General features: G+C 36.6%; 1 protein-coding gene across 1 annotated transcript in view; it reads right to left on the reverse strand.

Moving 5' to 3' along the window:
* Positions 1–26,663, reverse strand: part of LOC114031694 (putative Polycomb group protein ASXL3) — a 205,001-nt gene that overhangs the window by 101,633 nt on the left and 76,705 nt on the right. Inside the window, exon 4 of the mRNA XM_027846847.1 lies at positions 1,741–1,862. Within this exon, the coding sequence (XP_027702648.1) occupies positions 1,741–1,862 (122 nt within the window). The remainder of the gene's footprint in view (positions 1–1,740; positions 1,863–26,663) is intronic.

The following is a 26,663-nucleotide window of genomic DNA, read 5'->3' on the forward strand; positions in this document are numbered from 1 at the left end:
AAAGGAGTAAGGTGTGAGAAGACTGGAAAGGTAGGAAGGGGCCAGGTTATGAAAGGCAAAACAAAGTAGAGCAAAAAAACAAAATGGAAGATTTTATATTTGAACCTGGAGATAAATGGGAGTCATTGGAGTTTATTAAATAAGGCATAACATGGTCACATCTGTCCTTTAGGAAGACCAATTTGATAGCTGAGTGGAAGACAGACTTGAGTGGAAAAAAAATATGAGGCAGGAAGACCAATCAACAAGTTATTGCAATAGTCCAAATGTGAGGTGATAATGGACTGCAAGAGAGAGTGGTTGCAGGGGGGTACATAAGAGAGATGTCATGAAGATAAAATAGAAGGATTTGATAACCAATTGAAAATGGGGGAGGGGGAAAAAGAATGAGTGAAGAATCAAGGATGACATTTAAGTTATGAACCTGAGTGACTTGGAATATGGTAATACCCTTGACAATAAAAGAGAAGTTAAGAAGAGGAAAGGGTTTGGAGAAAAAGTGAATGAGTTCAGTTTTGGACAAGTTGAGTTAAGATGTCTGTAAGACATCCAATTCAAGATGAATAGTTATCGGCAATTAGAGATACAAGACCCAAGGTCAAGAGAGAAATAGAGCTGGATAAGTAGATCTGGGAATGATCTGCATAGAGATGATAACTGAAACCATGAGAGCTGTTATCACCAAGTCACCTCTCTCAGGCATAGAGGAAGAAAAGAAGAGAGTCCACGATGGAGCCTTGAGGGACACAGTTAGCTGGCATAACATGGATGAAGATCCAGCAAAGGAGACACAGAAGTCCAACAGCCAGGAGGAGAAACAGGTAAAGCAGTATCATGAAAATATAGTATCAGTGAGAAAAAGCTGATTGATAATGTAAAAGGCTGTAAAGAGGTCAAAAAATATGAAGATTAAGAAAAATCCATTAGATTTAGCAATTAAGAGATCATTAGCAATTTTGGAGAGTGCAGTTTTGGTTGAATGATGAGGTCAGAAGCCAGACTGCAGAAAGTTAATCAGAAGTTTTGTTGCCTATGGAGTTGGCATTTCAGAAAGCAAAATGGAAAGGTTAGGTAGCTTTAGAGGCAGGGTTAAGTGGTGTTTGAAGGGGTGGAAATTAGGAAAGTGGTGGATAGAGAATGGGGTTGAACAATGGTAACTGGTGCTTCATAATTATGGGTGGGGATGATGGGGTGGAAGTATGTTTATCATTGAGGAATGAGTCCAGGTAGGTTATTGTCCACTGAGGTTTGTCCTTGGGTAGAGTGGTCACAGAGCTTCAAACAGTTGTGTATGGCTGCAAAGTACAGGGAGGTGAAAGGATTGGAGGGTGCCAGGGTCTGGACAGGTTCAGTCCTATAAAGCTGCAGATGACTAGGAAGAATGCCTAGAAAAGGTTGTAAGTATACAGGCAATGTTAAGTCCTGGGGAGTCTTAGGTGGTTAAAGAGCGTGCCTGCTTGGAGCATAGTTCCATATGTTAGCTACATATTTTGGCATGTGGCACAGTGAAAAATGTGCCAGATTTGGAGATAAAAGGCTGAGTTCAAATTCCAGCTAACCTACTTAGTACCTGTTTGGCCTTGGTTAAATAAGTCACTTAAGCTCTCAGGGTCTCAATTCACCTGTAAAAGAAGCTTGAAACAGATGGCTTGTAAGGTCCCTCACTTCCAATCCTAATGCATGATCCTCCAAAAACTATGTTGAAGGATAAATATTACAATGCCACTGAAGTAACCTTACCTGTTTAAGAGCCTTTTTGGTGTGCTGCTGGAAGGAAGACACTAATTTGTTTTGCACTGCTGTATTTGTAAGGCTCGAGTCTCGGCTGGAAGATGCTTCTTCAGATATTTGTCTTGTACAAACTAGAAAAAGATAAAAGAAATGAGATTAGAAATGTCTGATCTATTTGAAGTCTCACTTAGAATCACCAACTGTTGAGGCTTTCCAGTAGAAAACAGCTTCTTCATTTATGGACAATACATATTGTCCACCTGAAATAAGCCCCAAGAAATTTAACTGTTTTGAATCTCTCTCCCCCCACAGGTTATCTGTGAAAAACAAAACAGAACAGAAAAATTGAAAACAAACAAAACCACACCAAACTCATTCCTTCATTTACGTGGCTATATATATATGCTAGGGCTTTTATTTGTACAGGAGATTATGGGCTGAACAATATATCCCCAGTTTAAGCAAAAAGAATGAAAATCAGAATGTAGCCTTTTAAAATGTGAAGAAACGGGGCCCCTTTCTCAGACTATCATATAATTTTCCCATTCTCTAGGGTGATGTTTTCCCCTTTCCTTGAATTAGGGAGATTTTTACTTTTTCTCCTCTAACACTGCTTATAGCACAGGCAGGATAAAGAAGCTTCATTTGAATAAAGTCCAAAATTATAAACATAAAGCTTTATGGCTACCTCTCTATACTGTTCATATGACTGCATGTCTTTTCTACTTTCTTGCATCATACATGGTTGAGGGGTGGGGCGTGAAAGGAGTACTTTAAGGTTTGTGGTCCAAATGCTGCATTCAGGTCTAGGCAATGATAATAATAATGATGATAATAATAACATTTATATAGTGCCTTAAGGTTATCTCATTTGATTCTCTGAATAAACCTATGAGAGAAGTGCTATCATTATCTCCACTTTACAGTCAATCAGTCAATAAACATTTATTAAGTGATTACTTTGAGCCAAGAATTGTGCTGAGCATGAGAGATACAATAAAGACAAATGGCAGTCCCAGATGTTACAGTGTAATGGGGAGACAACATGCAAACAACTATATACAAAAAAAAAAGATACAAGATGGAATAAATTGGAAATAATTAAAAGAAGGAAGGCACTAGAATTAAGGGATATCAGGAAACACTTCCTTAGAGAAGGGAAGTTTTCAGCTGGGACTCGAAGAAAGCCAGGGAAGCCAAAAGGTAGAGATAAGGAGGGTAAGTATTCCAGGCATGGGGGAACAGCCCATAAAAATGCCTAGAATTGGGAGACAGACTGTCTTGTTTGAGGGACAGCAAAGAGTCCAATGTCACTGGAATGAAGAGTTGGGGGAGGGAGAGTTAGTATAAGAAGACTGGATGAGGAAACTGAGGTTGATTTAAGCAGGGTCACAAAGCTAGTAAATGTTAGGATTCTAATTAAATTCTTCCAGATTCCAAATCCAGCACTCTTATGTATTACATTTTGTCAGATTATATAGATGTTGACAAATCTATTCTCTCAAATATATACATCTTGGCTTCCTGCCTGTGTAATTTATGCACTGTCTTGGAATGACATGAATCTTCACTCTTTAGAATTATTTTTACATCCACTTTTAAGGCAATGATGTTTATAATCTTCTATCTTCCTCTTTTATTGTGTTTTACAAATGAATTCGTATTCTAAACTGGTGCTGACTTGACATCTATCCCTCTTGACAAGAAGAGGAACTGTTTGATGGCAAAGTCAGTTTCTGGGTGCTTACACCCTTCCCATTATGACAACTGTTGAGTATCAGTTAAAACTTTTGCATGAAAGAATGATTTTTCCTTTTTCTGTTTCCCACTTTTTGGTATTGATGGCTTATTTGAAAAGAGGAAGTTGAAGCTGTTGTGACTGTTCAATCTCCTCGATTTTAGCCTTTTTTCTAATCTAATTTTCACCTTTCCTCTAAAGAATCGATATTCTGACTACACAGTCAATTTTTATATGAATCCCACTTAAGTAACCAGTTGTTTCATGTTAAGGAAATTTTATTTTTTGATGATTTAGTTTGGTGTTCTCCATATCTATATGTCCTTATTTTTTTAATAGTATTTAATTTTTTTCCAATTACATGTAAAGACAAATTTTAACAATCATTTAAAAAAATTTTTGAGTTCCAAATTATCTCCTCCTCCCTAAGATGGTAAGCAATTTGATATAGGATATGTATGTGCATGAAAGAAGAAACAGGCCAAAAGAAAAGAACCACAAAAAAAAATTTTTTTAAGTGAAAATAGTATGCTTCAATCTGAATTCAGACTCCAAGAGTTCTTTCTCTGAAGGTGGATAGCATTTTCCATTCTGAGTCCTTTGGAGTTGTTTTGGATCATTGTATTGCTGTGAAAAGCTGTCGTTCACAGTTGATCATTGTACAACACTGCTGATACTGTGTACAATGTTCTCTTGGCTCTGCTCACTTCACTTTGCATCAGTTCATGTAAGCCTTTCCAGGTTTTTCTGAAATCTGCCTGTTCATCATTTCTTACTGCACAATAGTATTCCATTATATTTATATACCATAACTTTTTCAACCATTCCCTCAACTGATGGACATCCCCTCAATTTCCAATTCTTTACCATCACAAAAAGAGGTGCTATATTTTTGTACATGTAGGTCCTTTTTCCTTTTTTATGACCTCTTTGGGATACAGATCTAGTAGTGGTATTTCTGGATCAAAGGGTGTGCATAGTTTGATTGCCCTTTGGACACAGTTCCAAATTGCTCTTCAGAATGGTTGGATCAGTTCACAACTCCACCAACGGTGCATTAGTGTCCCAATCTTCCCCCATCATCTCCCACATTTTATCATTTTCCTTTTCTGTCATATTAGCCAATCTGATATGTGTGAGGCGCTACCTCAGAGTTGTTTTAATTTGAATTTCTCTAATCAATAGAGATTTACAGCATTTCTTCATACGACTACAGATAGATTTGATTTCTTCTTCTGAAAACTGCCTATTCATATCCTTTGACCATTTTAACAACTAGGGAATGGCTTATACTCTTATAAATTTGACTCAGTTCTGCATATATTTGAGAAATGAGGCCTTTATCTGACAAGCTTGCTATACTGTTTCCAATTTTCTGCCTTCCTCTTAATCTTGGCTGCACTTATTTTGTTTGTGCAAAAACATTTTAACGTAATGTAATCAAAACGATCCATTTTACAACTATTAATGCTCTCTATCTCTTGTTTGGGCATATGTTCTTCCCTTCTCCATAGATCTGACAGGTAAACTATTCCTTCTCTTATTTTATTTATGGTATCATCTTTTATGTCTTAATCATGTACCCCATTTTAACTTATCTTGATACATGGTGTAAGATATTGGTCTATACCCAGTTTCTGTCATACTGTTTTCCAGTTTTCCCAGTAATTTTTATGAAATAGTGAATTCTTATTCCAGAAGCTGGGGTCTTTGGGTTATTAGGTTACTATAGTCATTTACTACTGTGTCTTATATACCTACTCTATTCCACTGATTGACCAATCTACTTTTGAGCCAGTACCAGACAGCTTTGATGGTTACCACTTTATAACATAGTTTGAGATCTGGTACAGTTAAGCTACCTTACTTTGCATTTTTTTTTTCATTAATTCCCTTCTCTTCTTGACTTTTTGTTTTTTCAGATGAATTTTATTATTTTTTCCTATGAAATAGATAGCTGTATAAAATAATTTCTGGTAATTTGATTAGTATGACACTGAATAAGTAAATTAATTTAGGCAGAATTATCATTTTTATTATATGAGCAATTGATATTTTTCCAAATTGTTCAGATCTGACTTTATTTGTGTGAAAAGTGTTTTGTAATTGTATTCGTATAGTTCCTGGGTTTGTCTTGGCATGCAGACTCCCAAGTATTTTATATTGTCTGTTGTTGTTGTTCATCAGAAGGTTGATGTCTTGACTTGCAAGTGAATTAGATTTAAGTGAGGCAGGGCTGTGCAAAGTCATCCCTCCTCTTCACCAGTGTTTTGCTTGTGACCACTATCTACCCAAATTTGTCCTCCCTTCTTGTCAGTCCTTCTGTCTACTTAACCCTCTCCCCTCCTACTTCTCTGTAGGATAAGATAGATTTCTACACCCAACTGATCATGTATGTTGTTCCTTCTTTGAGCCAATTCTAATGAGAGTAAGGTTCAAGTAATGCCTACTGCCCACCCTGCCATCTTCCCCTCCACTGTAATAGGTTTTTTGTGCCTCTTCATGTGAGATAATTTACCCCACTCTATTTGTCCTTTCCCTCTGCTCCCAGTGGAATCCTCTTTCTCACCCCTTAATTTTTTTTTATATCATCCCCTCAATGTTACCTTATATCCACACCCTCTATGTATACTCCTTTAACTGTACTAACAGTGATACAATTCTTAAGAATTTACAAGTATCATCTTCCCATGTAGGGATATAGAGAGTTTAGCCTTATTGAATCCCTCATGTTTTCTCTTTCACTACCCTCCCTAACCTCTGTGGGTCTGCCAGACTGGCTTTCTTGAGGTCTGCCACAAAGAACATTCGATCTCTTGACTCCAAGTCTTTGGCAAGTCATCCATGCCTATAGTTCTCTCCCTTCCTCACCTCCAACTCTTAGAATCCCTCTTTTTCTTTCAAAACTCAACTCAATTTCAATATGAAACTTCCCTAATGCCTCAGGTGCTATTTCTCTCCTCTCCAAAATTACTTAAATTCATTTTGTTAACATTTTGTAAATATTTATATATGTACCATGTTTATTCTTCCATCTTTCTTGACCTCTCTGCAGCCTATGACACTATTATTAATTTCTCTTTTCTCTTGGATATTCTCTTTTTGCTAGATTTTCATGACATTGCTCTCTCCTGATTCTCCTCCTATGTCTGACTGCTCCTCAGGATCCTTTGCTGGTTTTCATCTGCTAACTATGTGTCCTCACTAAGGTCTGTAAGGGATCTGTTCTCTTTTCTCTCTACAGTATCTCATTTGGTTATATTAAGAGCTCCCATGGGGTTCAACCATCATCTCTGTGTAGATCCTTCCGTTAGCTATATATGCAGCTCTAACCTCTCTTCTGTGCTCCAATTTTGCATTACCAACTGCCCCTTGGATACCTCAATCTGGAAGTCCTGTAGAAATTTCAAAGTCAACATATCCAAAATAGAATTAACTTCCTCCTAAATTTCCCTACTTCCCAATTTTCCTATCACTGTAAAGGGCACTAGACACCCAGATGTGCATCTTAGTGTCTTTTTCAACTTCTCACCTGTATTTACTTCAGATGTTCAATCTGTTGTTAGATCTTGTCATTTCTACCTTTATTATTTTTAAGTAATAATCTTTGTTATATTATTAAACATCTTTCATATACATCCCCTTCTCTCCACTCATACAGCCACTACCCTAGTATAGAACCTTAATACTTCTCACACGGACTAATGCAATAGCATTCTAACTGGTCTCCCTGCTTCATCTCTCCCCATTCCAATTTCTCTTCAACTAAGCTGTCAATTGTAAACAGGCAACAAGTATTTATTAAGCACTTATTATACACCAGGCACTATGCTAAGTGCTAGAGGTACAAATACAAGCAAAAAAAAATAGTCCTTGCCTTCAAAAAGCTTGCATTCTAATGAAGGAAGACAGCACATAAAAGGGAGCTAAAAAGAAGGGGGTGGGGTGGGGGAGAAGTTAACCTTCAGAAGCACAGGGGATATGAACAGGCAGTTTTCCAATGAAGAAATCAAAACAGTTTACAGTCATATGAAAAAATTCTCTAAATCATTATTGACTAAAGAAATGCAAATTAAAACTATCCTGAGACATCATTTTACACCTACCAGATTGGCTAAAATGATAGAAGGGGAAAGGGACAAATGTTAGAGGGGATATGGAAAAACTGGACACCAATTCATTGTTGGTGGAATTGTGAAATGATATAACCATTTTGGAGAGGAATCTGGAATTGTGCCCAAGAAGTTATGAAACCACCTATACTCTTTGACCCAGCAATACCACTACTTGGTCTCTTTCCAAAGATGATTAGGGAAAAAGGAAAAGAACCTATATGTTTTTAAAATGTTTATAGCAGCTCTCTTTGTGGTGACAAAGAACTAGAAATTGAAGGGTTGTCCATCAATTAAAAAATGGCAGAACAAGTTGTGGTGTATGATTGTGATGGAATATTACTATGCTATAAGAAATGATGAGCTCAATGATTTTGGAAAAACATGGAAAGACTTGCATAAAATAATGAAGAGTGAAATGAGCAGAACCAAGAGAATACTGCATACAGTAACAACAATATTGTTTTAAGAATAACTGTGAGCATGGGTAGGCCAAGCTAATACAATAAAAATGACAATTCTACCTAAATTAATTTACTTATTCAGTGCCATACCAATCAAACTACCAAAACATTACTTTTTAGAGCTAGAAAAAATAGTAACAAGATTCATCTGGAAAAACAAAAGGTCCAGACTATCAAGGGAAATAATGAAAAGAAATGCTAGGGAAGGTGGCCTAACCATACCAGATCTTAAATTGTATTATAAAGCAGCAATCATCATAACTACTTGGTATTGGCTAAGAAATAAAGTGGTGGATCAGTGGAATAGGTTAGGTATGCAAGACACAATAGTCAATGACTAAAGTAATCTACTGATTGATAAATCCAAAGACCCTAGCTTTGGGATAATAACTCACTATTTGACAAAAACTGCTGGGAAAACTGGAAAAAGTATGGCAGAAACTAAGCATAGACCAAAATCTTATACCCTATACCAAAATAAAGTCAAAATGGGTACACAATTTAGATATAAAGGCTGATATTATAAGTAAACTGGGAGAGCAAGGAATAGTTTACCTGTCAGATGATTTTGATTACATTAAATTGAAAAGTTTTTTGCATTAACACGGACAATGTAACCAAGATTAGGAGGGAAGCAGAAAACTGGGAAAGAATTTTTACAACCAGTCTCTCTGATAAGGGCCTCATTTCTAAAACCTATAGAGAACTAAGTCAAATTTATAGGAATAAAAGTCATTCCCCTATTGAGAAATGGTCAAAGAATATGAACAGGCAGTTTTCAGATGAAGAAATTAAAGCCATCTATAGTCATATGAAAAAAATGCTCTAAATCACTACTGATTAGAGAAATACAAATCAAAACAACTTTGAGGTACCACAGCACACCTATCAGGTTGGCTAACATGACAAAACAGGAAAATGATAAATGTTGGAGAAGATGCGGGAAAATTGGAACATTAATCCATTGTTGGTGGAGTTGTGAATTGATCCAACCATTTTGGAGAACAATTCGGAACTATGCCCAAAGGGCTATAAAAATGTGCATACCCTTTGACCCAGCAATAGCACTTCTAGGGCTGTATCCAAAAGAGATCATACAAATGGGAAAAGGACCCACATGTACAAAAATATGTATAGTAGCTCTTTTTGTAGTGGCAAAGACTTACAAATTGAGGGGATGTCCATCCATTGGGGAATGGCTGAACAAGCTGTGGTATATGAATGTGATGGAATGCTATTGTGCTATACGAAATGATGAGCAGACGGACTTCAGAAAAACCTGGAAAGACTTGTATGGACTGATACTGAGTGAAGTGAGCAGAACCAGGAGAACGTTGTACACAGTAACAGTCACACTGTGCGATGACTAACTTTGATAGACTTAGCTCTTATCAGCAATGTAAGCACCTAAAACATCTCCAAAAATCTCATGATGGAAAATATTATCTATATCCAGAGAAAGAACTACGGAGTTTTAATACAGATTGAAGCATACCATTTGCTTTTTTTTTTTTTCTCTTCTGTGTTGTTTTGTTTCTTCTTTCTTGTGGTTCCTCCTATTGGTCCTAATTCTTTTTTACAACATGACTGATCTGAAAATATGTTCAATAGGAATGTATACGTAGAGCCTATATCAGATTGTATGTTGTCTTGGGGAGGGAGGTAGGGAGATAGGGGGAGAAAATTTAAAACTCAAAAGCTTATGCAAGTAAATACTGAAAACTAAATATAAATTAATAAAAATAAAAATAAAATAAAAAAGAATAACTTTGAGCAAATAAGTTATTTTGACTATTATAAATACCCACATTAACTATAAAGGACACATGAAGAAAGATGCTATTTGCATCCAGAGAAAGATCTGAGAAGTAGAAGTATGTATAGAACAATTTTACAAAAATATACCTACTCATGTCTAATGGTAACCATGGGGGGAGGAGAGAAAAAAAAAGAAATTTACATGATAATTTTGTTGTATGTTTGAAAGGAATATCAAGTTGTGCATATCAGATTTGCAATTTCGTGTACAATCATCTTTTTTTACTACACTATGTTATGGAAATGCTTGTTTTATTCCATAAATTAATTTTTTTAAATAATAAAAAAAAAAGCACAGTGGAATAAAACACAGACACTCTGGGCTCTTCCAATGGGAGAAAGTGGTTAGCACAGAAGAGGAAGTTGAGGTGAATGGCAGTTGAGACATGATAGCAAAATACTGAGAGTAAGAAAGCCAGCCAGGAGGGAAATGAAGCATGGCCAGTCTGAGCCCATCCCCAAAATGAAGCCCCACAAAAAGAATTCACCAATGGGATAAAGGAGTTGGCATTGCAGAGGGATGTTCCAGGGTGAGAAATGGTTTTCCTAAATTACAAATCTGACCATGTTACCCCTCCTCTATAATCAATAAATTCCAATAATTCTCTATTGCCTCCAGGATCAAACACATGTATAAATTGCTCTGTTTGGTATGTCAAGCCCTTCACAAACTTACTTCTATCTTTTCAGTCTTTTTAAAATCTATCTACTCACGCCTCCTTGCCAACCCTAGCACATGACACTCCATTTCCTGTCTTCTTTAATGAATCTCCCCAGTGCCTGTTATGCTCTCCCTCCTTATCTCCATATACTGGCTTGCCTGGCTTTCTTTAAAAGGTCTTTCCCTGTTCTTCCTTCTCCCACCCCCACTCCCTGTTAATGTCTTTCCTCAAAGATTACTTTCCATATCTTGTATACAGCTGGTAAGTACATGGTTTGTTTGCATATCTCCTACATTAAAAAGTGAATTCCTTGACAGCAGGGGCCAAGTTTTTGCCTTTCTTTGTATCCCTAGTTCTTAGTACAGTGTCTGTTGTATAATAAACATTTAATAAATGCTGGTTGAATGAGTTTAATAAAATGTTGGCTCCTTGAGTGTAGTGATAATCTTAATTTTTGTTTCCCAATTGCCACTCCACCCCCAGCCCTGAGCAAGTCTCAACCTTCCTGGGTTTCAGTTTTCATCAAAAATTATTAAAAGCCTGCTATGTGGCAAATACTATGTTAGGTACTAGGAATACAAGGAAAACAAAACTTCTTAAAGTTTTTGCCTTGCTATTTAGATGATTTTGAAAGTCCCTTACAATTCTCAATCCAATTATGCATTATCGCTAACATTTATCTCAGGTCTAAAAGCAGGAGCTTATATATCTTTGATCTTAAACACAAATAAAATGCATATATGAATATGTGTCTAAAGGAAACTACATGCAGACAATTGTGAAGGGCAGACACATAAACTGGATCCTTAGACGCAGACAAGCCACAACAATTTTTAATGTATCTGTAAATATCAAATCCCATTATATATCCCTAGTGTCCCTATATAAAGTTTTTGGATAGCTTATTCTGAAAAGCACTTGTGCGCTGAGTTAATGGGCTGTATTTGTTCAAAGAAAGATTCTGGAGTTCTGACAAAACATATTCTTTCTGTTTTTTCTCATTCTTGAAGCTGTTTTAGTAATACATGTCACAATGAATAAGTAATGTTGGGCTCATTTTAATAACTGCTCTTAGATAAATAAACAAATATTCTGGGAGACTAAAATTTGTTCTCAGAAATGACAGCCAAATAAAAATAATACTTTAAAAGGCAGAGAAAGGTAGTGAAAGGCAAAGTATAAAGGGAGAGCCCTTCTATTTAAGAGCCACCATAAAAACCCAGACAAGCAACAGGAAGGACATGTATGTTCATGTTTATCTATCAAATACTGCCACATAGCTTAGAAAATACTAGCCAGTTGACATCCACAACAAACTGGTGTTCCTAAAGAAGCACAAAGCACAATGAGATAATCCCTCTCCTCTTTCACAGATTACACAATTAAAAAGGGAAAAGGTACAAATCCTGACTCTGGAACACTCTCAGCCACTTTGCAGGAGAGACAAGCTATGAAAATTTAGGAGAAAACTTGATGGCCCTAAAGGGCAACCCAAGAAACCAACATATCAAACTGCTAATTTTAATTTCACACTGTGATTTAAAACAATTGGTCTGGGAAAATGTTCAAAATCAAACTAAACAAATGTACTTAACTTAAAAAGTCTTTTAAAACTTACAGCACAGGTTAGGACTTGCTATTAGAGAAGAAGGGTTTTCATACTCTGGTTATTATTTATTATTAACATCCAATGACTAAGTTAATGCTTATAGATGGTATAAAATCTTTATGGTTCTTTATTTTTAAAATTAAAATTTTATTTTTTTAAGAGTGGCTCTCCTTATCTTTTCCAGAATGGAAGTGCAGGGGCCACTAGAGGACCCTTTCCCCTCTCTGTTCAGGACAGCAGCTTTGACCAGTTTTATTTCTGACCTAGGTCATTTGGCCTTTCCTTATATGACACAGTGGTCCTCTTCTGCCTGAGGCCTAACCATATTAATGCTGAACTTAGTGCAGACACTAACTAGCTCAGCCCACTACAGCTCAGAACTTCCAAGCCCAAGAGATCCATTGGCCTTAGCCTCTATAGTAAAGATTACTGACAAGCACCACTTTGCCTGCCTCTTTGCCTGAATTTCCACCACTCTATCAATATACACTCCCAACATACACAGCCATGAATTAAATCTCTATGATCCACACGTGTAATCTCAAGAGTCTATATATAAAGTTTCTGGATAGTTATTCTGAAAATCACTTGTGTACAAGGTGCATGTATGTATATATAGATATAGATTTAATTCATGTGTGTGTATTTATAGATATAGATTTAATTTGAATCGTCATAGCTAAATAATTCATTTTCATGTGTCCAGCCTATTGCTGGTAAGCTTCTCTATACTAATCTCACCTGATTCTTAGAAAACAGAGCTGATTAAGATAGGTATGTATTACTGAGTTGCCATTTATTGTTGGAGACAATATCCACATGATGAGATTCTACAGACTCTACTTAAATACTGTTAATGTGCATTCTTTGCCAATATACTGGGGCTTAAGAGGTCGTTCTGAGGCTAGAAATGGGAACATGGTAGGAAATCCAACAAGGGGCATTATCATTAATAGTAAAAATGACAATAATAACTCATTTATGCAGTGATTTACTATTTGCAAAGCACTTTCACACCATATCTTAAGTGATCTTTGTAGCTATTATCCCCATTTTACAGATGAAGAAACTGAGGCTCCGAAGGATTACGTGGCTTGCCCAGGGTAACTCAGCTAATAAGTGTTAGAAAAAGGAACAAAGAAAGGTCTTCCAGATTCCAAGTCTAGTGCCTCTATATACTTCATCATGTGCAATTCTAACAACAATTGTAATTGAGGTAGTAGCAATAATCATACTTCAGAAGTATAGGCAGCTAGAGGCAACAAGGCAGCAAGGTGGATAGATCACTGGATCAGCAATCAGGAAAAACTAAATTCAAATACTTATGAGCTTTGTGGACAAGTCACTTATCTTTTGTTTCCTCATCTATAAAATGGAAATAATATTAATGCCTACTTCTTGGGGTTGTTGTCAGGATAATGAGAGGATATTTGTAAAGTGCTTTGTAAACCATAAAGCACTATATAAATGCTAGTTGTTATTATTATTTAAAAGCAAAGGATTCCTGATGTCATTGTACAGGTACTCTCCTCAGTAACACTGACCAAAATTTCTCAAAACTTAATAGCTGAGTCTTAAAGAGTTGCTATACCTGGGGGGGGGGGGGGGGATCATCATCACCTTGTGGCCACCTTGGTGACTGAGGGTGCACTTAGCTAGACTAAACTCAAATAACAAAATTATAACAGATGTCACTGGGCGCATATATCCTGCACTCCTTGATGAATTATCAGAGAAGAGGAATAACAACAATAACAACAATAATGTCATCTTGGACCAGATAAAAGTAAAATTATTAATATATGGCAAGGAAAGATAGAGACTGAAGGCTTCAAATTTAAAACAAAAGGTCACACCATATCATTTGATAATGTACCTAGTTCTCCTCAAGGTAAGACAGACTAAGACTAAAGACATCAAGAAGGGTGTGACTGAAAATGCTAAGAAATTTACTGACTTCCTGAAATCAAAGATGGATACGACATCTGTCACCAAGGTTTTCTTTTTCTTCTTCTTCTTCTTTTTTTTAAAGTAGTAAGAGTAGGGGGTGAGAAGGTAAGAAGATTTACTTGTTAATTTTTTTTTTTTTTAAAAGCTGAGTGGAAAGAACATAGTCATGTTAGAGCAACTGACACAAAAAAAACCCAAAAACAATCTTAGTGTGTGCTTTCAGAATTGTAAAATGAACCATAAAAGATTTGGAAAGTATCTTAACAAAATCCCATACGTAATATTAACAAAGCACTAAAGCAGCTATTGAGAGATTCAGATTTTCCTTACAGAAAGGAAGAATACGATTGTTAGATGTTCTTAAGGCACATAAGTCAAAAACCTACAGAAACACTTTTGGAATAGGCAGGCGTCACCTTTACCAAGCAAATTTTAGAACTGGCCAACACTGACACACCACTGGATTTGCAAAAGGTGACTGAAAGTGGCTTCTCTGAGTGGAGTCTATGAAATAACTAAGACAAGTGACATTCATATAAAATCAGCCACCAATAAATCAACAAAGAGCCATCCTTCACATGGCTGGGTCACGCAGATTTGTTAGTAAAAATAGAGATATTTACGATGGTAATTTAGGATTTGGTCTTGACCACCAGAAACTACAGAAAGGTTGTCTTTATGGAACCACAGGGCTGGGACTTACAGATCAATGTAGATTATTGAAGGAAACAACAGAGAGAACACATATTACTTCAGGCTATAAGAAGTTTGCAGCCTAGCACAAGGCCCCAGGATTGTTTCTATCAAAACCTTATCTAAAATGATAGGGATGAGATGATCAAGACAACAATGATAATAATAAATAGCTCACATGTAAATAGAACTTTAGAGTTTACAAAGTGCCTTCATTACAATAACCCTATAATACAGGTAAGAAGATTGATAGGTATATGTATACATACACATATATATAGATACATATGTGTGTGCATACACGTATGTGTGTATATAAAAGCCACACACACACACAGCCTCACCTATAGAGACAGAGAGCCAGCTTCAGAGCTGGCAAAAAGTCTGGTGAAAGAGATGGATGATCACAGACCTAGAGCTGGAGAGAGAGTTAGAGACCCCGGGTCCAATCTCTTCTAAAAATGAGAAAAAGGAAGCCCAGGAAACTGAGTCACAAAGTTAAGTGGCAGAGGCAGGATCTGAACGGAAGTCACTGGATTTTGGAGTGTCCTCTCCTCAAAAGCCCTGGAGTTAAGAAGACTTGGTTTCAAATCACATCTCTGATACCTCCTGCATGAGCATGAACAATCCATTATTGCTCCCTTAGTGTCCCAGATTGCTAGGAATATAAATTACAGATAAATGACAGATCTCTATCAGTGGAGAGAGGTTCCCCAAGGAGAGGCCCGCCTCTCCTCTACTCCTACCCACTAAATGGAAGCGTTCAAGTGAAGTGACTTAGGTCTGACCGCAAGCCTGGAAAGTATCTGCACACACAAGAATTCACATTCAGACCTCCTGATTTCAAAATCTGGTACTCTTTCTACTATTCCAAAAAAAGGCTATAAGCTCTCAATGGTTTGATATGTGAAAACAACTTTAATAGGAAATAAGGGACAGTCCATCTAATATGTACCTTCCTATTTTTTTCCAAGATTGTAATTAAGATGTCAGAATACAACCTAAAACATTCTGATTTGGGGAGCCAAGATGGCAGAGTGAAAGCAGTGACTTGCTTGAGCTCTCCCTCAAACCCCCTCCAAATACCTGTAAAAAAATGGCTCTAAACAAATTCTAAAGCAGCAGAACCCACAAAAAAGAGTGAAACAAATGCCCAGCCCAAGACAACCTGGATATTTGATTAGAAAGGTATATCGCGCCGGGCTGGGAGAGGAGCGTAGTTCAACGTGGTCTCGCAGGCTGCAGCGAACCTGGAGCAAGCCTCAGAGGACTGAATCACAGGCAGGTGTGGCAGTTTTCAGACTTCTCAACCCATGAAACAACTTAGAAGGTCAGTGGGAAAAGTCTGTTTCTACAGTGAGAGAGGGAAGCACGGTGGTCTCAGCTCCACTTCTGAGCTCTGCCCCAGGGTGGCGGCTGCCTCCTGAGCTTCTGGCACACAGACTGAGGGGGAATCCAGTGGCTGATCAGAGGGGGATTGCAGGGATCTCTCTGCTGGTGCAGGATTCTCTTGCTTTGCCCATGCTTAGATCTGGGTCACAGTTCTGGGTGGCAATACTGGGGCAAGGAGGAGTGCTGGCGTGGTGGAGCTTGTAGTGGCTGTGGAGAAGAAATCTTCCTCACTGTTCCAAGACAGAAAAGAGTGCTTGTGGTCACTCCTAGAACACAGCACAGGACAGGAAAGGAGTAAACACCTCGTCTTTAATCATAGCACCTTGGAAGAACTGAAATTTTACAGGTCCCTAAAAGTATCTCTGAAAACAGCTGCAAAAAACCCCTGAAGCTTGGGACAGTATATTCTCCACACTGGAAGCAGATTCCTACCTTAACAAAGAGTTTATAACTCAAGTAATTGGCTAGGATCATGAGCAAGCAGTGCAAAAAGAGTCAGACTATATTATCTTACTTTGGTGACAAAGAAGATCAAAACATACAAGCGGAAGAAGACAACAAAGCCAAAGCTCCTATGTCCACAGCCTCCAAGAAAAATATGAATCTGTCCCAGGCCATGGAAGAGCTCAAAAAGGATTTTGAGAAGCAAGTAAGAGAAGCAGAGGAAAAACTGAGAGTGATGCTAAAGGAGACCCAAAAAAATACTGGAGAAAATAACTCCTTAAAAAATAGCCTAACCCAAATGGCAAAAGAGGTCCAAAAAGCCAATGGGCAGAAGAATGCCCTAAAAAGCAAAATTGGACAAATGGAAAAGGAAGTCCAAAAGCTTACTGAAGAAAATACTTCCTTAAAAATTTGAATACAGCAATTAGAAGCTAATGACTTTATGAGAAATCAAGACACTGTAAAACAAATCCAAAAGAATGAAAAATTAGAAAACAATGTGAACTATCTCACTGGAAGAACAATTGACCTGGAAAACAGGTCGAGGAGAGAGAACTTAAAAATTATTGGACAATCTGAAAGCCATGATCAAAAAAAGAGCCTAGACATCATCTTTCAAGAAATGATCAAGGAAAACTGCCCTGACATTTTAGAACCAGAGGACAAAATGGAAAATGAAAGAATCCACTGATCACCTCCTAAAAGAGATCCCCAAAGGAAAACTCCTAGGAATACTGTAGCCAAATTCCAGAGTTCCCAGGTCAAGGAGAAAATATTACAAGCAACCAGAAAGAAACAATTCAAGTATTGTGGAAACACAATCAGGATAACACAAAATTTAGCAGCTTCTACATTAAGAGACTACAGGGCATGAAATATAATATTCTGGAGGGCAAAGGAGATAGGAGTACAACCAAGAATCACCTACCCAGCAAAACTGAGTATAACCCTGTAGAGGAAAAATGGTCATTCAGTGAAATAGAGGACTTTCAAGCATTCTTGATGAAAATACCAGAGCTAAATAGAAAATCTGACTTTCAAATACAAGACTCAAGTGGAACATGAAAAGGTAAACAGGAGAGAGAAATCATAAGATACTTAACTAAGGTTGAACTGTTTACATTCCTGCATGGAAAGATGGTATCTGTAACTCATGAGACCTTTATCAGTATTAGGGTAGTTGGAGGGAAAAGATTATATGTATGTATACATATATATATATATATATATACACACACACATATATATATGGATATATATAGATAGACAGATATAGATATTGATATCGATATCAATAGACAGATAAATAGCTAGATAGATAGACAAGTAGTTAGATAGATAGAGGGCACAGGGTGAGCTGAAGATGAAAGGGTGATATCTGGAGAATAAAATTACTGGGAGAAGGACAAAGGGAGAGGTAGAATGGGGTAAATTGTCTCAAAAAAAAAGAAAAGAAAAGGCTTTTACAGTGGAGGGGAAACAGGGGAAGGTGAGAGGGAATGAGAGAATCTTATTCTCATCAGATTTGGCTTAAGGAGGGAATAACATACATACTCAATTGGGTATGGAAATCTATCTTACCCTACAGGAAAACAGGGGGGGAAGGGGACAAGAGAGCAGAAGGATGACAGAGAGGAGGGCAGATTGGTAAAGGGGGTAATCAGAAGCAAACACTTCTGAGGAGGGACAGGGTCAAAAGAAAGAATAGAATAAATGGGGGGCAGAATAGGATTAAGGAAAATAGAGTTAGTTTTTCACAACATGACTACAATGGAAGTGTTTTGCATAACTGCACAACCTGTATTGAGTTGCTTGCCTTTTCAATGAGGGTGAGTGGGGAGGGAGGGAGGGAGAAAATTTGAAACCCAAAGTTTTAAAAACACAGGTTTAAAAAAAAAACCATTTTCACATGCAACTGGGAAATAAGAAATATAGGAAATGGGGTACAGAAAACTATCCTGCCCTACAGGAAAATAGAAGGGGAAGGGGATAAGAGAAGGGGGAAGTGGGGAGACAGAAGGGAGGGAAGACTAGGGGAAGGTACATTCAGAATGAGTGCCATCTTGGGGTGGGGGAGAGGTGAGATGGGGTGAAAATTTGGAACTTTCTTGAGTTCAGTGGAACTCAAAATCTTGTGGAAGTGAAAGCTGAAAACTAAAAATAAATAAATTTTTTAAAAATGCAAAAAAAACCATTAGGATTTGTTCTAAAACAGGGTTCTTTATCGGGCATCTATGGAATTTTAAAATACATAAATTTTAATAACATTTTAATAATAACAGCAAAAATATAACTAAAATAATATTTCAATAATAAAAATGGCTAGTATTTATACAGCTCTTTAAGGTTCAAAAGTGCTGTTTATAAACATTATCTCAGTTTATCTTCACAGCAACCCTATAAAGTAGGTGCTATTATTATCTTTATTTTATAGATGAAGAAACTAAGGCAGAAAAAGGTTAAGTGACTTGCTCAGGGTCATACAGCTAGAAGTATCTGAGGCCAGAATTGAACTCAAGTAAGTGTTCCTGACTCTAGACCCAAACTCTATCCACTGAGCCACTTAGCCCCCAACATAATGATTTCCTTTGTAATCTTATGTATTTTAATATTTTAATTTATTCACTTAAAAACACCATTCTGAGAAAGGGCTCACATGCTTCACCAATGCCAAAAAGGTCCATAACACAAAAATGGATTGAGCCCTTCTTTGCCTGTAATGTTGTTGCTGTTCATAAAATGATAGCAATGAGATGATCAAGATGGTGATGATAATAATAAATAGCTCACATGTAAATAAAACTTTAGACTCCACAAAGTCCTTTCATCATAATAACCCTATGATATAGGGTTACTGCAACCCTATTTGTGACCCCCATGGAGCATGCTATCCATGGGGTTTTCTTGCAAAGGCACTGAAGTGATTTGCCATTTCCTTCTCCAGTGTATTAAGGTAAACAGAGGTTAAGTGACTTGTCCAGGGGCACAGAGCTAATAAGTGTTTTGAGACCACATTTGAACTCAGGTCTTCCTGACTCCAGGCCCAGCACTCTATCCACTGAGCCACCTACTTGTCTCCTAGGCAAAAGTTAAGTGACTTGCCAGGGTCATAGAGCCAGTAAGTGTCTGAGGCCAGATTTGATTCCAGGCCCAGTGCTCTATCCACTGAGCTATCTAGCTCTTAGCCTGTAAACTCATACTTAAAATTTTGCCCAACAACAAAATTTTATTTGGCAGGGAAAGTCTTAGTGTTGTGCTTTCTTCTTTATTTTGATGTTTTCTTTCATAACAATTGAGAGAAAAGGCATTACTGTTGATTGAAGAGAATAATGATTAAAGTATTAAATAAATGATTAAAGTATTAAAGTTTCTCCATCTTTTAGACAGGTTTTGACATTAAGAGATTTTAATATATACTTATAAGAATAAAGTCCATATTTTAAAAGTTCTTTTATTTTCAAATATATCCTTCACCATCTCACTCTCAAACTCACATTTTGACAGGTTAGCTTGACATTTGACATCTTTTAAGTATGACTTTAAAATTTAAAAGAAAACTCTTTTTAAAAATGAAAATTAAATTTCCATGTTATTTATTTTAAATTATTTTAGTTAAAAGAGAGGGAGACAGAAAATAAGGAAATTCCTCAAAGCAAAGTACAGGTTGTGGCAAAGAACAATGATACAAAATAACTTTTTTAAGTCATATTTTTCCTAAGTCAAAAAAGCCTCACATCCCAAGATTAATTAGGGAAAATATGACACCCAAACCATAAAGTTTCCTGTGCATCACAAAGGGAAAGAGAACAACTACTACTAAGCCACTAACTATGGATATCAATCCCTAATTTAATTATTTGAAGAGGAAAAGTCCAATTTCAGTGGTTTTGCTTCATTGAAATAAAGTGGGTTTTTTTTTAATCTTAACTTAAACATAATAGTGGTTGATATAATAAATGGATTGTGTGTGGGCCAAGGGAAATAAGAACAGCACAGTACAAGGACCTTTATTACTTACTGAAATCCCTACACATTATCACCCAAAATCATCTATACAGGCAAAAACAGTAAAATTAGAGCTCCTCATAGAAACTCACATTAGCGTCCACAGATCCAAGCAATGATTATCAGTACTAGTTGAAGTGATTTGGGTTCCAAATTTTTAGTAAAGATAAGGAGGTAGGGCACTCTAGCATTCTATCCTATAGACCTGTACAAACTGTCTATGATAATAAATTGCAAGACAAGTTTATAGAAAGTTATTAGAGATCAGAATGGAGTAAAAAAGAAGTGATGAATCAAAAAAAATCTACATTTATATTATATTTTAATGCTTGCAAAAAACTTTATATACATTATTTCATTTGGAGAGATCAAACCATGTGAGATCAAATGACCTATTGTGTGCAAAGCATTCTGCAAGCACTGAAGTTCAATTATTACTTTGATTTCCATTTTGCATATGAGGAAACTGAAAGATATGAAGTAACATGCCCATGGTCACACAGATAGAAAGTGTCAGAGGCAGGACTGGTACCCAAGTCTCTCCTGATTTAATCCAGGTCTCCGTCTACTCTAATATACTTCCTATCATCAAAAGCTGCTTCAGATAGTAAAATTATTCTCTCTCTTTGATCTGTTTTCCAGGTCAGTTGTTTTTCCAATGAGATACTTCACATTTTCTTCTATTTTTTCTTATTTTGTTTTATTGTTTCTTGATGTCTCTTAGAATCATTAGCCTCCACTTGCCAAACTGTAATTTTTAAGGAATTATTTTCTTCAGTGAGCTTTTGTACCTCCTTTTCCATTTGGTGAATCCTATTTTCTTAGGTAGTTCTTCTCTTTGGTGAATTTTTGTACCTCTTTTTCCATTTGGCAAATTCTGCTTTTTAAGGAATTCTTCTCTTCAGTGGATTTTTTGCCTCTTTTACCATTTGGCCTATTTCGTTTTTTAAGGTGTTCTTTTCTTCAGTATTTTTTGTGCCCCCTTTAACCAAGCCGTTAACTCTTTCTTTCACCACTTTCATTTCCTTTCCTCATTTTTCTCTCAACCTTTCTTATTTGATTTTTAAAATCCTTTTTGAGTTCTTCCAGGGCCTGAGACCATTCACATTTTTCTTTGAGGCTTTGCATGTAGCTTCTTTGACCTCATTGTCTTCTTCTGAATTTGTGTTTTGATCTTCCTTGTCACCATAGTAATTATGGTCAGGTTCTATTTTTTTTTTTTTTGGAGGGGCAGGGGGATGTTTGCTCATTTTCCCAGCCTTTTACTTGACTTTTAACTTTATGTTAAAGTTGATCTCTGCTCCTGACATGGAGGGGACACTATCCCAAGCTCCAGGTTTTGTGTGCTGCTATGTTCAGAGCTTGCTCTGAGAATCTGTTAAATTTCAGTTGTTTCAAGGTGTTAGGATCTAAGGAGAGGTGTGGTCAATGCTCTCCTGGCCTGTGCTATGGTCTGTGAGGGACCACAAGCATTCTTTTCTGCCCTGGAACTGTGACCAGGGTCTCTTTTCCTGCTGGTCTTCTTCCTCACCCTGGGACTGCAACCCAGAACCTCATGTGGGCAATGCAACAGAGTCCTGAACCCAATGCCAACAAAGCGTTTCCAGTAACTGCCTTCTGACCAGTTTTCCAACCCCTTTACAGTCTATAGGCTAAGAGCTCCAGAAACCAGAGCAACCACTAATTTAGTCACCACCATCCCCAGCCAAGGCCTGCTGCTAGACTGCTGAGGTGCAACCTACACTGGACTGCATTCCACTCTCACCCCAGGGAGACTGACCTTTCTTGCCAACCTTCTAAGTTGTCCTGGGCTGTCTCACCTCATCTTTTGTTGGTTCTGCTGCTCCAGAATTAGTTTTAAGGACTTATTTTAATGTTGTTTGGAGGAGAAATTGGGAGAACTCAGGTGAGTCCCTGCCTTTACTCTACCATCTTGGTTTTGTGCCACCCCACCCTCCAGCTTTGAACTTTAAACTACTATTCTCCCAATAGCCCTTTCTGTTTCTTTTCTTTTAGGGCTTTTCTTTGTATCAACAGTGCTAAGAGCACAGTACCTGGCAAAAAATGGTAGGTTAACAAATGTTTTATTTTGTTTTTTGCTTTTTTGGTGAGGTAATTGGGGTTAAGTGACTTGCCCAGGGTCACACAGCTAGTAAGCGTCAAAGTGTCTGAGGCCACATTTGAACTTAGGTCCTCCTGATTCTAAGGCTGAAGCTGTATCCACTACCTAGCTACCCCAATAAATGTTTGTTTACTCACTGACTTTTAATTCTGAGAGATAGTTCTGAGAGAAACATTGAGTCAGAGATTTGTAGCTGTAAAGGATCTTAAAGACTATTTAACTCCCTCTTTTTACAAATGAAGAAACTGAGATCAAAGGGGTTAAGTAACTTGCCCAAGAGTCACAATCAATCATTCAATCAACAAATATTTATTAAGCACTTATTATGCACCAGGCACCGCACTAAACACTGGGGATACAAAGAGAGGCAAAAGACAATCCTAGAGGTAATAAATATCAGAGGTAAAATCTGAACTCATGTCCAAATACCGTACTCTTTTCCATTACATTAGGTTGCTAACTGAAGCAGTTCAGTACACAAGTCATATCAGAGCCTTACTTGAGATGTGATTTTGACGTTAGTAGACTAGTCATAGTCACTACTGTCATTATAATAACTTTTTTAAACAAATAATCTTAAATGCAGATACCAGAACAGATAATTATACTATGAAACAGCATTTTAACAAGGTATCACCAGAAAATACAATTAGGTCCCAACTAACTTCACTAATGAAGATTAGCAGAAAGGCAGATGACTCCAAATGGCAGATAATCCACAAATCATTATATATAGAACATTTTTTAATGTACAGTACTCACACTTGTACGTGAATATGTCAGATGTTCCGAAATGTAGGTAGTGTAGTGGATAGAGCAGTATGCTGAAAGTCATGAATACTTAAGTTTAAATCTCACCTTAGACAACTATTAGCTATATAACCCTGGACACATTACTTAATCTCTGATTGCCTCAGTTCACGCAACTGCAAAATAGATAATAACAGCACCTCCCTCTCAGTGTTGTTTAAGAATCAAAGGAGTTCTCAGTACAACTCCTGGCACAGTGTTTGGGAAATAGTAGATGCTATATAAATGCTAGTGATGATGATGATATTTCTTTTGTTCCTGACCTGTAATTTTATCTGTGTAGAAAACTACCAATGTGAAAACTCCTTCCACTAACAAAAATTACCAACTCATCCATAATGTAGTTTTAGAGAGCCATCTGGGACACTGAGAAAATAGTAACTTCCCCATTGTCACATACTTGTATGTGTTAGAGGCAGGATTTGAATCAAAGCTTTTCTGCCTTTCTGTTAAATATTAGGATGAAATGATGGCAAATTGCTCAGAATAGAAGAGACATGTGAGTTACTAAAGGCTGGCCAACGAAATGAATAAAGTTGGTATTCTGGGCCAAGAAAAGTATAAATAATAATAATGGTAATCATGGTTCAAAATTATATTAAATTATTAAATTTACTGGCATAAAATTGGGCAAAATAACTCCTACTAATTGCTTGGATTTCATCTTCATTAGCGGTATATTCACCCTTTTCATTTTTAATACTAGTGATTTGGTGTTCTCTTTTTTTTTAAAGTCATATTAACCAATGATTTATATTTTTTATTGTATTTTTTTCATAAAACCAACTCCTTTTTTTAGTTCAATGATTTTTTTTACACTCAGTTTTATTATTATTATTATCTAAGATTATTATATAATATATATTATATATTTATATTACTTATAATTTATATATTATATAATCACATACATAAATCATATATAAATTATACATATAAATATAAATATATGTAAATATAAATTATATATTATATACAATCTATATAATAAAAATAATTAAAAGATGATTATATAATAATAATATTATTATCTAAGATTCTATTCATCTCCTTGACTTCTTTCTTATTCATTTTTTGGTTAAACTTATCTAGTTGTGAGAGAGGAAGATTGAAGTCCCCCATTTTTATAGTTTTACTATCTATTTCCACCCATAATTCATTTACTTTTTCCTTAAAAAACTGGATACTATATGATTTGGTGCATATTGGTTTAGTAATGGTATTACTTCATTATTTACGGTACCTTTTATCATAATCTTTGTCTGAGATCATGATTGCTAGCCCCCCTTTTTTTGTATTAGATGAAGCATAATAAATTCTACTCTAGTCCTTTATTTTTGTTGTATGTGTAGCATGTGTAGCTCTCATTTTTAAATATGTTTCTTGTAAATAACATGTTGTTGGATTCTGGTTTTTAATCCATTCTGCTACCTGTTTCTGTTTTATGGGTGAGTTCTTCCCATTCACATTCAAAGTTATAATTATACTAGTAGTATATTTCCCTCCATTCTATTTTTCCTCACTGTTTATCCTTCTCTCTTTCTCTTTTTACCCTATCCCTCCTCAGACATCTAATTTACTTCATCTTCAAGCTTTATAAGGGCTTTTCCCTGTAAGGTAAATTAGACTTGTTCTTCTTGGCCCAAAAAACAAAACTACAACAAATGGGTAGGAATTATAAAGAGCCAGAGATTTAAGCTTTATGTAGGTGGAGAGTCTTAATACTCAGAATTATCTGAAACCTAAAGGACTGCTTCAAAATGAAGTAGATTCTCCCTCATAGCAGAAGCAAGATGATCATTTATACAATGTGCAATAGTAGGGAGATTTTTTTTTTCTGTTGTGGATTGGACTACATGGCTTCTATTGTATGGATAGAAGGCATTAGGATGGGATACAGTATATAGTATGTAAGGAACAGAAAGAAGGCTACTGTGGCCGAATCCCAGAGTGAGAAAGGTGCAATAATACCCAATGGGGCTGGAAAGATAGGTTGGAGCGTGGTTCTAATCAGTCTACAAAGCTAAACAAAGTCATCTACATTTTATCATAGTGACAGCAAGTACAGATAACTTTTTCAAGGAGTATGGCAGAGAAATTGGGGAGAAATACTGGGCAACAGTTTAAGATGATGATAGAGTCTAATGATTTTTTTTCTTTAAGGATAAAGATCCATTTGGGAATATTTGAAGAAAGCAGAGAAGGAAAAAACAGATAAAGAAGGGTTGAAAATTCAAAATAAAAAGAGAATGATTCAGGATGCAAAACTTCTGGAAAAATTGGAAGGGGTGGGATTAAGTATACATGTAAAGGGATTGGCCTTGGCAAGGAGATATTACAAATATTTGTCAAAGACTAAGAAGAAGGTAGAAAGATTAAGAGATGATATTAAAGGGTCTGAAACGAAAAAAGAAAAGAGGAACCTCACATTGAATGGCTTTGATGTTCTCAGTAAGGGAGCAAGATCCTTTTCTGGGGGTGGGAGTGGGAGTGGGGAGTGAAGGGAAGACATTCAAGTTTTTACACTGACTCGCTATGAACTGAAAATATTTGGTAGCATCTGCCACGTGAATCTGATTTTTTAGACCTGGGACTCAAATCCTTCCTGGGACTCTTTCGGATTCAGTAACTCCTTAGAGGAATTGTTTCCTTGATTGTTTTGCTATTGTTATGTTTCTGTTTTAGTTTTTCTCTTCTTCTTTTACTGCTGCCAATATCAGGCTTCATGAACAGTGTGGTAGGTTGGGATTGAACATTAACTGTCCTAAGGTCATTTAAGTGGTGGAAGATCCCATTGAAGCCTTACAGACCTTACCATAAATGAGTGAAGAGTGGTAGAAACAATATCCTAACCCCTCTCCCATGCAAATTAGGCTAGATTTTCCTTAAAAGGTACTGAGACATGCCTCTGGTTTGGCTCAAGGGACTAAGGGCCCAGACAGTTGACATCACATCACTTCCTCATTGCCAGAGAACAAAGCACTCCCAGGGAGCTAGAGGGACCTCCACATGCTTGGATAATGGATAGTGATGGGAGCTTTGCTCAGTAGAATTAATTCAGGAGTCTCTCAACGCCTATATTTGTTGAAATCGTCTACTGCTATGGCTAAGTA

This window comes from Vombatus ursinus, unplaced genomic scaffold (assembly GCF_900497805.2).
Source record: "Vombatus ursinus unplaced genomic scaffold, bare-nosed wombat genome assembly UNPS02015255.1, whole genome shotgun sequence".
In the NCBI taxonomy this organism is placed as follows: domain Eukaryota; kingdom Metazoa; phylum Chordata; class Mammalia; order Diprotodontia; family Vombatidae; genus Vombatus; species Vombatus ursinus.